Source organism: Struthio camelus, chromosome 12 (genome assembly GCF_040807025.1).
Source record: "Struthio camelus isolate bStrCam1 chromosome 12, bStrCam1.hap1, whole genome shotgun sequence".
Taxonomy (NCBI): Eukaryota; Metazoa; Chordata; class Aves; order Struthioniformes; family Struthionidae; genus Struthio; species Struthio camelus.
Genome location: NC_090953.1, coordinates 13,040,156 through 13,054,215, shown reverse-complemented (window position 1 = coordinate 13,054,215; position 14,060 = coordinate 13,040,156). Strand labels below are relative to the sequence as shown.

Genomic DNA, 14,060 nt, shown 5'->3' with positions numbered 1-14,060 from the left:
TATTGTGCAGGATATAAACACAGCTAAATTATTGACTTATGTCTACGCACATTCATTGTGCAAGAATCTGTATTTCTTGAAGTCATGGCTGCAGCCTGGTTATTGCCATGCTTTGGACTACAATAACCACTGTCACTGTCAATGTCTGCTTCACTTGCGCCTTGTTCGCTAGAGGACTCTGCAGCAGGGTGAGAAGCTCTTCTGCGCCTGCCTTTTGATTTCCAAAGCATTGTAGATGCGCTCTCAGACAGTGACTTATTAGCTATATCTGAAGGAAAGTCTGCAAGACAGAATAAAAATATAATGACTTGTACAGGAATCGTTAAAAACAAAAAACCTATATACTATAAAAAACAAATGAGATGCAAAAAATCTAAAGTCTTTCCATAGGACAGTAATTTCCCTTTAGTAAAATTAATGATAGCACTGAACTGAAAAAGAAATGAGGTCTAGTTTTCCAACTATTAATCAACTCCAAAAAGATAGAGCGTTTCTGACAGTGGCTAAGGTCTTAATACCTTAGGGTTACTTTGTGTCTCTGCAGGAGCACCGCATCATCGCAAAATTATAATCTGACATATTCAATAGGTCTCTACAGCCACCAGTACCTTTTCTTCATTACCTTTTTGATCAGCACAGATCTACCTTAGCAGCTCTCTCAAACAGGTCCACCCCGTTCCAGGAAACATGGTGACAGAAATGTAGTTCTACTCATTTAGTACATCCAGAAAATATGAGAGAAGTTACCTGTTTGCTGTGATGCATCAACCAACAAAACAATCTTTGATCTGTTCTCAGGTCCTGATGAACTAGTCTCCTTTTGGGTTGCTACATTTTTCACTGGAGGCCGTTTATTTTTTATGTGCGGCTGTAACTGTTGCTGCTGTTTTAAAAGAGTAGCCATATATACACATAAGCCACAAGATTTGGCTTCAGAGTTGTAACCAAAATAAATAGAACAATTATTACAAGTTCTAACATAACACTCTGTGCAGAAGCACATATTTGAAGACAGGAGATTAATTAGCATTTTATGACAAGCCTATATATTTGGTTTACTAACCTTTCCCCCTTTTTCTGCATGACCTGTACTATACTTCCACCTCATAACAAAAGGTAAACAAAGTATGGGCGTATTTTGTTCTCTAAGGAACTAATTCTAAACTCAGATCTAACTAGTGGAGCGGCACTGGAGGGAGGAGAGTTTCTGTTATTGCACTAATCAGGTTTTATAAGCTCACCAAGCATTTTAACACAAAACGTAAGTACCGTGTCACTATACAAAGACACTATACAAAATATTACTCCGATTCACGTATTTTCCGCCCACTTTCCCTCCCATTGATATTACTGCCATACATATTCTTGCTTGAACGAGATACACGCTTCCTGCGTGAAGGGATTTCCTATACAGCTCTATCCATCCTATCAACAGGTGGTCAGTAGCAAGCTTACTTTTTGTATGACTGGTCCCCTGTTACTGCTTCGGCTTCGCTGACCGGATAGTGGAAAGACTTGGCCTGGCGGGTTAGGACGCTCGGTGCATTCTGTAGTAACTGCATTTACAGCATTTGCTGCTTGAAAGGGTGCAGAATAGGGTGTAGGGAAAGGATGGTAGAAACCCATGACCTGAGCACATGGTGCTGGCATCAGCTGGTAATATGTATATTCTGTAGAAACAGGTGGCTGTGCAGATATTATAGGATAAGCAAGGTATGGTCCTGCAGGATTTGGGTTGGGTTGCTGCCATCTGATGTCATTGTTATATAATGGAAACTGTCTGAAAAAATCAAGAGGAAAAGGCGGCTGCTGAGGAAGTTTTCCCCTCAAAAAACTCAGACTACCCCACGCCCCGCAAAAATATATATTAGACATATTTCATGGACTCTTAGCTTTTAATAATAAAATTTTAAGATGTTAAGCTTCTTAGAGATTGCAATTAAATTATGTTAACAAAAATATATAAAAGCTCAAATTACATTCAAGTGATAAAGAGTTTTGCTTATCTTGGCACCTGTGTGAACTTACTGTTTAAATTTCTAATATTAAACTTAGTATTTAAATGTCAAAGCAAATGGCTACAGGTACTTTAGGCCTGTTTATTTCATTGGAAATAAAATAAACAGATGGAACAGTAACATTCATCAGCTTATTCAGGGCCAAGTGCTTGAGTAAATTAAGAGAGGAAGCCATCAACTCACACTCTGCTCAAAACTCCTACAAAAATACAGGCCTTAAGAAGCACACAGGAAAAACAGGTATTTACAAACTTACTACTGAAACCAAGTGTAGGGACTTCTTCCTACATTTTCATTTGTGATACAGCACAGTACAAAAAGACCCCCCCTGGAAACTCTGAACTCAGTTCTCTCTCTTCAAGCCCCAAGAGACCAGGAGGCTGTCTACATAGAAAATGTGAAGGCCCAAATATTAGAGAAAAGAAAAAGGAAAGATGCATGATAATCTTACAGATCTGCAGTACGCAGTTCCTAGAAGAAATATTTTTCTTCTTACCTATTCAAGTGCAGCAGCACTATGAAGTGCTATTCTTTGCATACATTACGTTTATAAATACCAACTAATGAATACAAGAGATAGATACAAAGTGATCACCCTCTAGGCTGTGCATTCAGAGAACAGATCTGGGATAGAATAGAGGTTATAAACTCGATGCATTATAACTAATAATGCAAAGAAAGCTGGTTAGACAGACTTAGACTGTCAGCTAGACTGACTACAACAGCGTCAGCTGCGTACTGTTTCTCCATGGCAGGAGGAAAGTAGGACACCTGGTGCCTTGTTTCAGACTCAGATTCAAACACAGATCTCTTGATTGGGCTAGAAGATGCAAGAGCACAGTGGGTGACTTTGTGAGGGATCTGTATCCAGACCTGCATAGCAAAGGCAAGAAAAGGAACAAGGAATATGAATAGAGGAAAGTAAAGAGAAGGAAATAAGGGCAGAGGAAACAGGACAGGACACAAACTTCCTCCTCACCCGTGACGGGTCAGGAGATTAAACACAGCAGCCAAAGTGAATATACACTTGACTGTCACTAACTCCTCTCAAGTTCAAACCCACTTAAAAAGAAATCATCTGCGATAAAAAAAAAACAAAACCACATATTACCTATTGGATTGGTTTTCCTGTACAAATGGATAGCAAGTGATCAGGTAACTGGGGATAGGAGTTGGTTCCACGCCATTAACTCCTCCACTGTCGTTAGGAAGCGCCATAGGGATCATTAGTGTTTCTGGACCCTTCTTCTGAGGGATAAATGGTTCTACTTCAGCTGACAGCTTGACATTCTTAAGAAAGAGAAAAAACAACGTCTTCATTAAATACAGAAAGGCATAAGTTGCTTGGGAAAACTTAGATTCATAAAGGTGCATGGCAATTATCACAAAGAGCAGGCAAAAGGACGACAAGACTGCAGGATTTCTTCAGCAAACTGAAAGAGGTAGGGAACAGTTGGCAAGTGCTTGCTCCATCCTTCCAATTAGAGGCCGCAATACAGATGACCAACATTTAACATTTAGATTACCCTTTACATTTTCAAAATGCTATGCAAAAAGCAATTAATTAAAAAGAAATTGAAGTTCAGATCTTACAGAGCAGATACTAGTCTGAGCACAATTGGAGTGCAATTGGATTAGCACTGTAGGTGGAGCACAGTTGTGTAGGCTTTCATAACTGATACCAACATATGGAAGATGTAGTAATGCCTGGTCTGCACTACAAAATTGACCACGCTCCTAGGCAATTATGAACGCAATTTCAGCCACCATAGCTTTACTGCTAAAATAGATGGTGTATCACAGAAGAAAAACCCACACACGCTCCATCTGCACATTTTTAACGTATTTTAAAGTGTTAGGAATATGATCAGGTTTTGCCATGAAGTAATTAAAGATTGCTTAGAAATAAGTCTTAAGATGTGCTTTCAAAGGAAAAAAGATTCCCCTCCCCGCAAAAAGTCATTTAAAAAAAAGGTATCCTCAGCAGCTTAAAGCCTTTTAACCCACATTTCTAGTCTTGTGTAGACTAGAAGGATCTTATAAAGAATTAAAAAATTGCTCTATTCAGCTTACTGAAGGAGCCTTAGTTGCAGAGACAATTGCAGATCCAAAGTACCCTTGTATTTTACATTACCTTTTAAGTTACATTTAGCTGAAAAGCATCTTTTTGTACAAAGATTACAACTGCATTATACTTGTCTCCCATTTAGTTTCTCATGGAATATCAGTTTCTAGACAGGCTTTCTCTAAAGCAGGCAAGAGCTCCAGAAGCTTTTCTCTCCATCTGTCCAAGAAACAATTACAAAAGGCAACACCTAATTTGAACAAGGACATTCTCTATTTTACAGATGGAAAAACAAAGCTCTGACGTGCAGAGGACAGTGTTATATGCTGCTACCTGTAGGACATCCACGTGAGCAGAATCAGTTAAACAAGCAGAGCTCAGGAACGTGGTGACAGGCAGTCACGTTCTACCACGTGGTGGTCAGCCTGCGTCCTTGCTCTGTGTCAAGCCCACAATCCACCTTGAGACATTTTAGCTTTACTGCCAATACCTGAATCTACAGGCTTATTAAAAAAAAAAATCTATTTTTGAAAAATATGGTGCCAGATTCTGTATGGATCCTGTATGTATTTGGCAGCAATGGGGGACAGAATTGGGAGAGGGAAGTCCAACAACATTTTGAAACTAGTTGTCCCAGTCAGTGAAAAAAGGCTTATTTTACTGAATGAATAGGATACTTCAAGGTATCAAATTGAACTAAACACACTCCTAGCTTAAGCATTTTTTTGACCAATAGTGAGGTCAAAACCCCCTTACACAGAGTACTGACTATTCATTTATTTAATCTGATGCATTTAAAAACAAGAAAAGTATTTAATGAGCAAAAGGTAGAATCATCAAACAAATGACTAAAACCATGAGTTACGTTGTAATTCCTTGAACAGATGAGGTGAAAACAAACTGGTATTTAAGTATCTTGCCACTGTGCAGTGTTTTGTAAAGAAGACAGAAAAGACTCGGTTGAGACTGTAAAAGCTCCTTAAATTTCACAGAGGGCTTGCATTTAGTATTAAATTATTGTTAACTACCAGTAATGGATGCAATGTGCTTTTATAACAGAGAAAATATAATTCTATACATATAACTTGCTATTGTAACATTACACTTTCCCTGACAATTTCAAAGATAAAGACAAAAATTTCAGGTGGTGCATTCTTTTAAACTCTATACATGCCATATACGATACCCAAAGCTATATAATTACAAAGACAGTTGCTCTATAAAAGCTGTTCTGATAACTTCTAGAACTGCAACCAAACTTTTCCTACAAAAAAAGGCCAAGTGTCTGTCTATCTCTGGTTTTAATTTTATCCTTCCATTGTCAAATTTGCTGATTTATAACTCCCTCATGAGATTAAATGCAGTATTGGCTCAAATTTCAACATTAGTTATTTCCGGTAAACATCAATTCACTTCTCAGTTTGAAAAGCTACCAGATAATTTTCTATTTAAGTATCATTCAATTATTGAAATACTGCCCACCTTGCTCAAAATGAACTTTATAAACACAGGAGGAAGCTTTCCAGGTGAAACTTTCAGTGGGGTAAGAGACCACCGTTTGCAGGATGTCTGCAAGTATTAACTTGAGATCAAGGTCTACATCCTTAACAGCTCTGACAACAAGACGTTCTGCAAACCACAGCAACCAAACCCAAAGCTCGTTTATAATTGAGTTATTTAAGAATTTCCCAAAAGATTACGGAATGTGGAAGAAAAAAGGCAGGAAAAACATAGTGAAGTATTGAGTCCATAATTATTTTAAACCATTTCTTGAGAAGCTGGTCTACCTTCAGACTTGCTGAAGTGTGAAGAGAAAGCAAAAACGTCCTTTCCACCAACACGTCTCTGTACTTTGATAGGCTTATTAAATAAAGAACATCAATCACTTACAGATGACATTGTAGCTTAAGAAACATGAAGTTTTCTCAGTAAACAAAACAGGAAAATTAAACATCTATAAGAAGAGGCTCAAAGTGAAACTGGAGTAATAGGAACCACAACAACATAAAGCATGTTTCAGCTAGTGACAGGATAGGCTATCTCTGTCATAAAAAGTGGTTAGCAATGACTGTTTAAAAAACAAACAAAAAACCACCCCACACATATGGCATGAACTTTACCCAGGTTAAAGAACCAATATAGAGATATCACTACGTGCTGTTCAATAAGGTCTGCATTACAGTAAAGCAATCACCTCAGCATCAATTAAATGCATTTTTTTGATCATTACAGACTAGGCAAGGATTCCTTTTACGTTAACTCTTTTTCCAATTCTTGAAGCTATATTCGGAGGAAAAGCTGTGGTGCAGTTGCAGCGGTAGCAAAGAACTTGGGCAACACAAAGCAAATTCCCAACTCTACCCAGCACTTCTACCTCAAGCATATCATTTAGCTACCTGATGACTCATTTACCCATTTGCAAAATTTCAGGGCATTCTCTTCAACACACAGCACCATAGGGATAAAAACTTAAAAATAAACAAACAAAATTATCAAGTGCAATGAGAATGTAATAAGAGACAGATATGGTGACATACAAATCCCTCTCTGAAAGAGATTTTTTCCCCCCTCATAATATTCCAAGATGGCCAGTCAAAAATATTTGCATCAGAATAGACTCAGCTGTGGGCTGGCCTACAAAGCTGTATAGCACAAACATTGCAGGAACACAGTGGAGCTGTTTCATCCCTATAAAATTCAAAAACACAACTAAGATGAAGTCTTTACAAATACGGTATTCTTTTGGAAGCGCTGAAAACTTCCAAACAAACAATTACTCCTAATTTGCAGGTCAGTATTTCCCAGCAACACATTATAATTAATGCTTTAGCTAAAATTCACTTAACTAATTAGGTGCTGGCTAAGAAAAGTGTCAAAACATTTCATTTGCCGCTCAGGTTGAACAAGATTCCCTATTTTAAAGCATTTCCCAGACTTGCTGCCTGTTCTTTCCCTATATTATTTTTGGAGATGGATGTAAAAATATGAAAATAATTCCTTAAGAGCAAGCCACTTGGAGAATTTTCATTACAATAGATTTTTGTGATTTTCTATTACATACATCACCATTCATCATTAATCTTATTAAGGTAGAGTCTTTCAGACAGAGTATTTTTAAAAATAAGAGGAAAAACTAACCAAATCAGGAGCTGAATGACTTCCATCAGCAAGGCTTCTATAAATTCCTTGCTATCTCTTCAATTTGTAAGATAATCTCTACCTGCTAAGGATTTTGCATGTGTTAAGATTGCAGAACAGCGGGTGATTCTAGTAGGAACATTTTCATGACCATGTTTTATCCAAACTGCTTTTACAAAGTTAAAATTGGCGATTTATTTTTTCTATCCAAGTACTTGGATAGAAAAGTACACAATTTCTTTAAATCTTTCCAGTATATATAGGACTACATTTATTTTTTTTTTTAATTTAAAGAAAAAAACCCCAAATATAAGTTGACAAATTTAGCAAAATAACATTTGAATTATTCTGTTTAATTTAAGGACAGCTCTAATGATTTCTTTCCTGTTACCCTGTCTCTTATACAGGTAATGATTAACTACTCCCATGGCAGAGCAATTGGCTGATATACTATGGGCTGTACAGCACATGATTAAATATTTAGATTAGCTAGCGTGGTAAGAAAAAGATACAGCATAACCTACAGTCAAGAACACGTAGGGGTGTACTGAGTAGTAATTTTTCCTACTAAATTTTGCAAGAGTCTCTTATTTACTTAAAGGAACAGAACTATTTCAGAATTCTTTTACATCCATCATACCATGAACATTGTCTTCTTGTCCAATTTTTTCTGTATCTATGTCATAGTTGGTTTTTTGTGTTGTTTTGTTTTTTAATGTATCCAAGCTACTTGCTTTGGTGTAAAGAATTTGGGTAAAATACTTCTGTTTAAATTTAGCATTTAATTTCTGTAGGCACTATGTATATGCTAACTTGCCAGAAAAATAAATGAAAATATGGAGGGAAAAAGCAAACCCTTAAGAAATGTTTCAAAGATTTTGCAAGCATAACAAAAGCAATCCTCAACATGACTGAGCTATCCCATTTTCACTTTGGGGTAGAAATCAGAAAGACAGCTTAAGTGTATTACTAATCAAACAAAATTAACTTCAAAATACTACTTCAGGTTTTTCAAAGAGATTGGTTAAGTTCCTTTTTACACGGACTATGTCTTCAGAAGAGGCGATTATAGTTTATTAAACCTAAAGCAAAATGGGAACAAATGTATTTAGTCAGGTCAGACTGCTGAACAAACCAAAATATAAACAGAATTAACTCTCCAACATGGTTATCCAGACACTTCAGCGTGTTTCACAGATGGGTGGTGGTTTCATTTGACAGACGAAGGAAACAGAAAAGCAAGGCTAAGTAGTTTGCCCAAAGTTATCTCAGCAGAATTTTTCAGGTTGTGGTTTTCTTGGCTAAGAGGAAGGGTTGGTGAAGATAAACAGAAAAATAAAATTTAAAAAGGGTGTTTTAGGTCCTCTGGCTCCTAATATGTTGTCAGAACAATAGAAATTATATTCCCTTTTATAGTGTGAGAAGAGAAAGTGAAACAAAAAGCAAGAAGAAAAAACCATCAGTTAAGCAGCAAGTAAAGGCAGTGCTAATGTCTTATAGCATTGGAGAAGGAAAGAAATCTTCAGCTACGGCTCTGCTGAGCCTCCTGATTTAAGAAGTTTTCTCCTACGCTTCCATGGCTAGACACAGAAATAATAATCCCAAGTTGTTGGGGTTTTTTTAAACCACATTGGCATGCTTTAGACTCAGTGGAAACGCGATCAATACAGATGAAGTAAATAAGAGACTGGATCCCTTTCTTAAATGGCCTTTTTTGTTTCACCAACAAGCGATAAAAGCATAAATCAAAGTGATAAATGCAAATATGTACTAAAGCAATTCCTCAAAGACTTCGTCCATGCAATGAAAACCGAGCCACAAATCCTGATGAACAGACCATGACAGGACTAATCATGCCACTGGTTTATAACCGTATGCAACAAAGGAACTGGAGAAGATCTATGCCATAATGGCAAAGAATTCTGGAGAAAAACCTCCTGTACTTACTTCTCTACAACAGAGCAGTTGTGATACTAATCTATTCTCTAATTGCTCTCACAGTACTGCCATTTATTCCATCCCGCATCCACTAAAAAGTAGTTTGCCACTGACACCAATTACATGCAGGGTCAGACCCTAAACAGTCAATAAAAATTTGATGTTTTTGATCAGGCAACGTAAGGCAAACTTTGCAACTACCATAAGATCAAACCTAATTTTATTTTGGAGTTTAACTTTTTCATGTTTATTCAACCTTTCTCATCACAAAACTAAGTAAAGTTTTATTGGAATTGGCCTTTGATAACCAAACTCAATTATAAATACAAATTTCTCAATTATAAATACAAACTTAAGTGATGCTGAAGCATCAGACTTTCAATCAATTACTTACCAATGGAAACATACTTCTGCAACATAAGCTAAGATTTACACATAAGTCTCTTATCATCATCCCTAGCTTTAACTTGCAAAATGTTCTGCAGTAGCTCATTACATATTTCAGTCCAACAATTGCAACTCTTTCAAGAGAGCATATATACTGAAGCGATCCTTTGTTTTCTGTATAAAAGCTACTGTAGTCATCAACAGCTGCAAAGACAGAAGATGACACAAGCAGGAACAGACTGGTAAACTTTGTCCTATAGTTATAGTATTGTATGTTTAATCTTAGAAAACTTTTTGTTCATTGTAGCTTAATGCCATTCAGCATTTTTCATTAAATGAGATCTCTGGCAGCTTTGCTCTCTTAAGAGAGAACACTTGGATATCTATCCTACCATTTACAGAGTGAAACAATAGACACAGATGCTACATTTCAGAGGACTATAATAAAATCAGCTGTTTTACTAGCTCAAAGTCTGGAAACAAGAAGTCTCATCACACATGTAAGATAAAAACATAGCTCCAATATATTGTTTTGATTTTTTTTTTAAACAATCTTTCTGAATTTTAGATTTCAGAATTAAATAATCATTTTAGTAGTAAGACAGGTCACATTTCATCTATTTTAAGGCAAACTTTGAAAATATGGAAATCATTGTTACTATAATTAGTTGCTTCTAAGTGGCAGATACTTCAGGAATGGTAAACATGCAGTCCAACTGGAAACACCAGCAGCAGGCCGTTTAATGCAGCTCACAATATAATCCTACTCTATTTAGGTTAAACACAGTAATTTCAATGTAACCTTTAAAACAAATACTCTATGAAGTTAGTCCCTCCCTAGTCAGTCTTCCCTAAACTCCCATACATAAATCTTTCCTTTCATAGAATTACTGTGCTCTGAATATAACAAAGCTAAGTATAAATTTTAAGTAAAGATTAAAGTTTTTCTATGTACACAGAAAATAAGCAAGCAGCACAAACCTGACCCAAGTTGTTTCTTTTTAAACTCAAAACCAAAATATTCTAGGAAAATGGTGAAAAATAAAGGTTAACCGTTACAAAACTTAACTGAAAGACTAAAAGCTCCCAACATGATCCTCTTCACCTTATTTAGGTTACAGCACATACCAGTACATAAATAAAGTCCAAAACTCACAGTACCAATGCATAGTAGTAATATTTACAATAGTGCTTTGAAGTCGAGGTACTAAAGATATCAGTACAAGCCAATCACATAAGCTCCACAAACCAGCTAGTAATAAATTTAATTTAAGGACATTCATATGTCATATCAATGATATGTAACTGCAGTGGAGAATACATTCTGTAATAAGATAATACAAACCCCTCACAAAACCCAAATGATTCTCTATTTTCAAGATTCAGGAAAAAGTAATGTGTAAAGTATAGAACTGGGGAGTTAACTGACCTTTTCCAGTCTCTTTTGCAGTTGAAGATTTTGCCTTGAGTAAGAAACACTGAAGAAAATCGTATAGGATAGAGACTACAAGACATTGCCATCAAGATCTACTTTGATAGCAAGCATCTTATGTCTACTGTTGAACGGTCAAGAACAAAGCAAAGGCAAGCAGAACAAACAGTGTTAATACTCCCATCTTTAAGCAACAGTAATACAAATTATAGGTCACTGATTGGACCATTGATTTTGCAACTTCAACTAGTTTCCCAACTACACTAATGGAACCAGATGTCTCAATCATAGGGCAAAACAAACACACCATACTTAGACAATCAAGATGCAGCAGCATACCTTCCATAGGGGAAGTTGTTTCTCTTTAGTTTTCTACCACAATCAGCTTCAATAGAAAAAAAAATGCCAAAGGTCATACACTGAGTTTTATCTTTTGCAGGAAAATAACTAACAGTTAACAACCACTGACACCCATACACTTTTTAATGTGAACAGTTTCAGTTCTGACAGACAAGAAGTAACCTTCCGTGCCCATTACGGAAATCATAACAGATCTCATCATGAAGTAATGAGTTTAGAACAACTTTAGCCTGTTTTCCTCTACACTGGCTGCCAAAAAGGTTACTAAGCATAACATAACAAGGAAAGTCATACCAGAATTTAGTTAACAGAAACTTGACGGGCAACCGAAAAGCGAAACCTTTTTGTCATTTAGGTGGCCAAGGGAGTTCTTGGTGTACATACCGATTTACTGAGCAAACAGCAGAAAATTATCTTCACATACATACCTATCAAAAGCATTCACGTTCCCCTTTTACCCTTGAAATGCTATACTTCAACACAGCACAATATTCCTGCTCATTCATATTCTAATTTCACAGTAATTATTCCTTTCAATAGAGAGGGTTACCATACTGTGTGGCTAAGTGAGTAATCTGGGGAAAAAGGGAGAAGAGGACAAGTACTGCTTTCACAGGCCTGCATGCTTTAATACTCATTTATCAGATGTCATGCAATACATGTGCAGAAAGGAGCCTGGATCAAAAAAAAAGATGGAACAGCAGCTAAAACTGATGCAATCATACCAAACATTTACACTGATAAAGGAGACTACATTCAATTTTAATTGCACAAACAATTCAAACCCAATACATTTGGGGTTCATGTAATCAAGATGCTACTGTATAATGAGAAGACAAAAGCAACAAGACATTTGAATCACTTTAGAAACTTAACAGCTATTAATTATTTGTTTGTCTAGAAGCCTTACTAGTGTACCCGGAACCAACAGGACTAGATATGCTGCAAAAAGAACAAACAAGAAGATGGTTCCTGCTTCAGAGAGCTTAACCGTACTTCTCAGTTGAAATATTACAGTTGCTTAAGATAATCATACTAACAGCTTCAACACTTTATACTGTGAATAACAAAATGATTCTTAGCTCTTTCATGAGCTGTTGTTTTTTTCCAACAAGTAAAAAAGAATGCTTTGACGGTGGCACATGTGTAAGCCTCCGGTAGTAAAGAGCTCAAGCAACAACGAATAAATATTTCACAGGCGTACCACAGTACTAGTTACAGTCAAATCAAAGGAAAATAAGATATTAAAACAAGAAGTACAGACTAATTAGCTAAACTAATGTAAATCTTACAGTATAAGATCAGTTTCTGTATATGAAGGGAAATAAGCATGGAAAAATGTATTTTAAATCCTTATTCATCACGCTAGAAAACCTAGTAAGAGAGAGATATTAGCAGGTATATCGTAATACAATACACTTTTTACTAACTTCCTTAAAACATATGTACAATGTGAAAAGCAAATTATCTTCAGAGAGCACTTTATTACTCAGTATGTAGTTTGCTACAGGAGCGTGCGTCATTTTATTAACCGACCCTACTCCGAGAACTTCTGGAGATGCCAAAGCTGAGAATTACAGAGAAGCATTATTTGAATTCAGTATATGAATTTTCAGCATACATTTCTCTGAATCAGCTTACAAATAACAGACAGGCTATTCTGGAGGGAAATACTAGTCTCAGATATATCTTTTAGAGTTAGCTCCTGATGGGGAGGGATTTTATTGCACACATGAAACAAAGCCCTAAGAACTCTTTACGTCTCAACTTCAGCTTCTTACAGTTTGAAGGGTCTTGAAAACAACCCAAACTGACTATCTTGCAAACATCAAGTTAAATATTACAGAAAACAGTGACTTCTGGCACTAGCGAACTATGCCCAAGCCACTCCCCCTCAGCTCACCAGCTGAGACCATCGGATGGGCGCCACACTGGGAACTTCAACCTCGTCGCGAGAGTCGGGACACTGCAGCGGTCCGAGTGACGAATTTCACGCACCTCACAGCGCCCGAGGTGCCTGCCAAAGCCTCGCCCCCCCAGCACGCAGACTACAGCTAGGCCCGGCTAGTGCCCGGTTACCCCGAGAGCAGCCGGCGGGAGGCAGGGGCAGAGCCGCTGTCGACACCGCGGCCAGACCCGCGCAGCCCCGAACGCCAGCGGGGGCGAAACGGAGCAGGGCCGCGCCGGGCCCGGGCCGCGCAGCCCGCCACGGCCCCCCGCCGCGCAGAGCGGCCTCGCCCCCGCCGCCGCCGCCGCCGCCCTGGGCCGCCCCGGCGGGCTCGGCAGGCCCCGCTGCGGCCGCGGGCCGCGCCCTGCCCCCGCGCAGCGCCGCCGCCGCCTCCCTGCGCGACGCGGCCTGACAGAGCGCGGCCCCGGCTGCCGCCGGTGTTTACGGCTCCGCGCGGCGCCCCCCCGCCGCCTCCCCTCACCTTGTCGGCTTTGTCCATGGCTCCGGCGGGGCTGGGCGGCGGCTCTAATAAGGGCGGCGGAGGCTCCGAGCCGCCTCCTCCATGGCGCTCGCTTTCCCCGCTCCCCCCGCCGCGCTCGCGCTCCCGCACACGCCCAGCGCCGTGCTGGCCCCCGCGCGCAGCTATCACGGAAACCGAGCGCGGCTACGCCACGGCGGGGGCGGGCAGCCGAGGGGCGGCGGCGGCGGCGGCGGGGCGCGGGCGGCGGGGAGGGATCATCTGGGACGGAGGCCGGGCGGGTCCAAGCCGCGCGG

General features: G+C 38.9%; 1 protein-coding gene across 2 annotated transcripts in view; it reads right to left on the bottom strand.

Annotated features, from left to right (window-relative positions):
• SECISBP2L (SECIS binding protein 2 like) overlaps positions 1-14,043 on the bottom strand; it is a 33,396-nt gene extending 19,353 nt beyond the window's left edge. For both annotated transcript variants that reach the window (XM_068958686.1, XM_068958687.1), the window contains exons 1-5: positions 13,768-14,043; positions 3,130-3,308; positions 1,456-1,780; positions 748-883; positions 51-280 (exon numbers count right to left, since the gene is read on the bottom strand). In XM_068958686.1, coding sequence (XP_068814787.1) covers positions 51-280; positions 748-883; positions 1,456-1,780; positions 3,130-3,308; positions 13,768-13,785 — 888 coding nt within the window. In that variant the 5' untranslated portion in view covers positions 13,786-14,043. The remainder of the gene's footprint in view (positions 1-50; positions 281-747; positions 884-1,455; positions 1,781-3,129; positions 3,309-13,767) is intronic.
• Between the last annotated feature and the right edge of the window lie 17 nt (positions 14,044-14,060).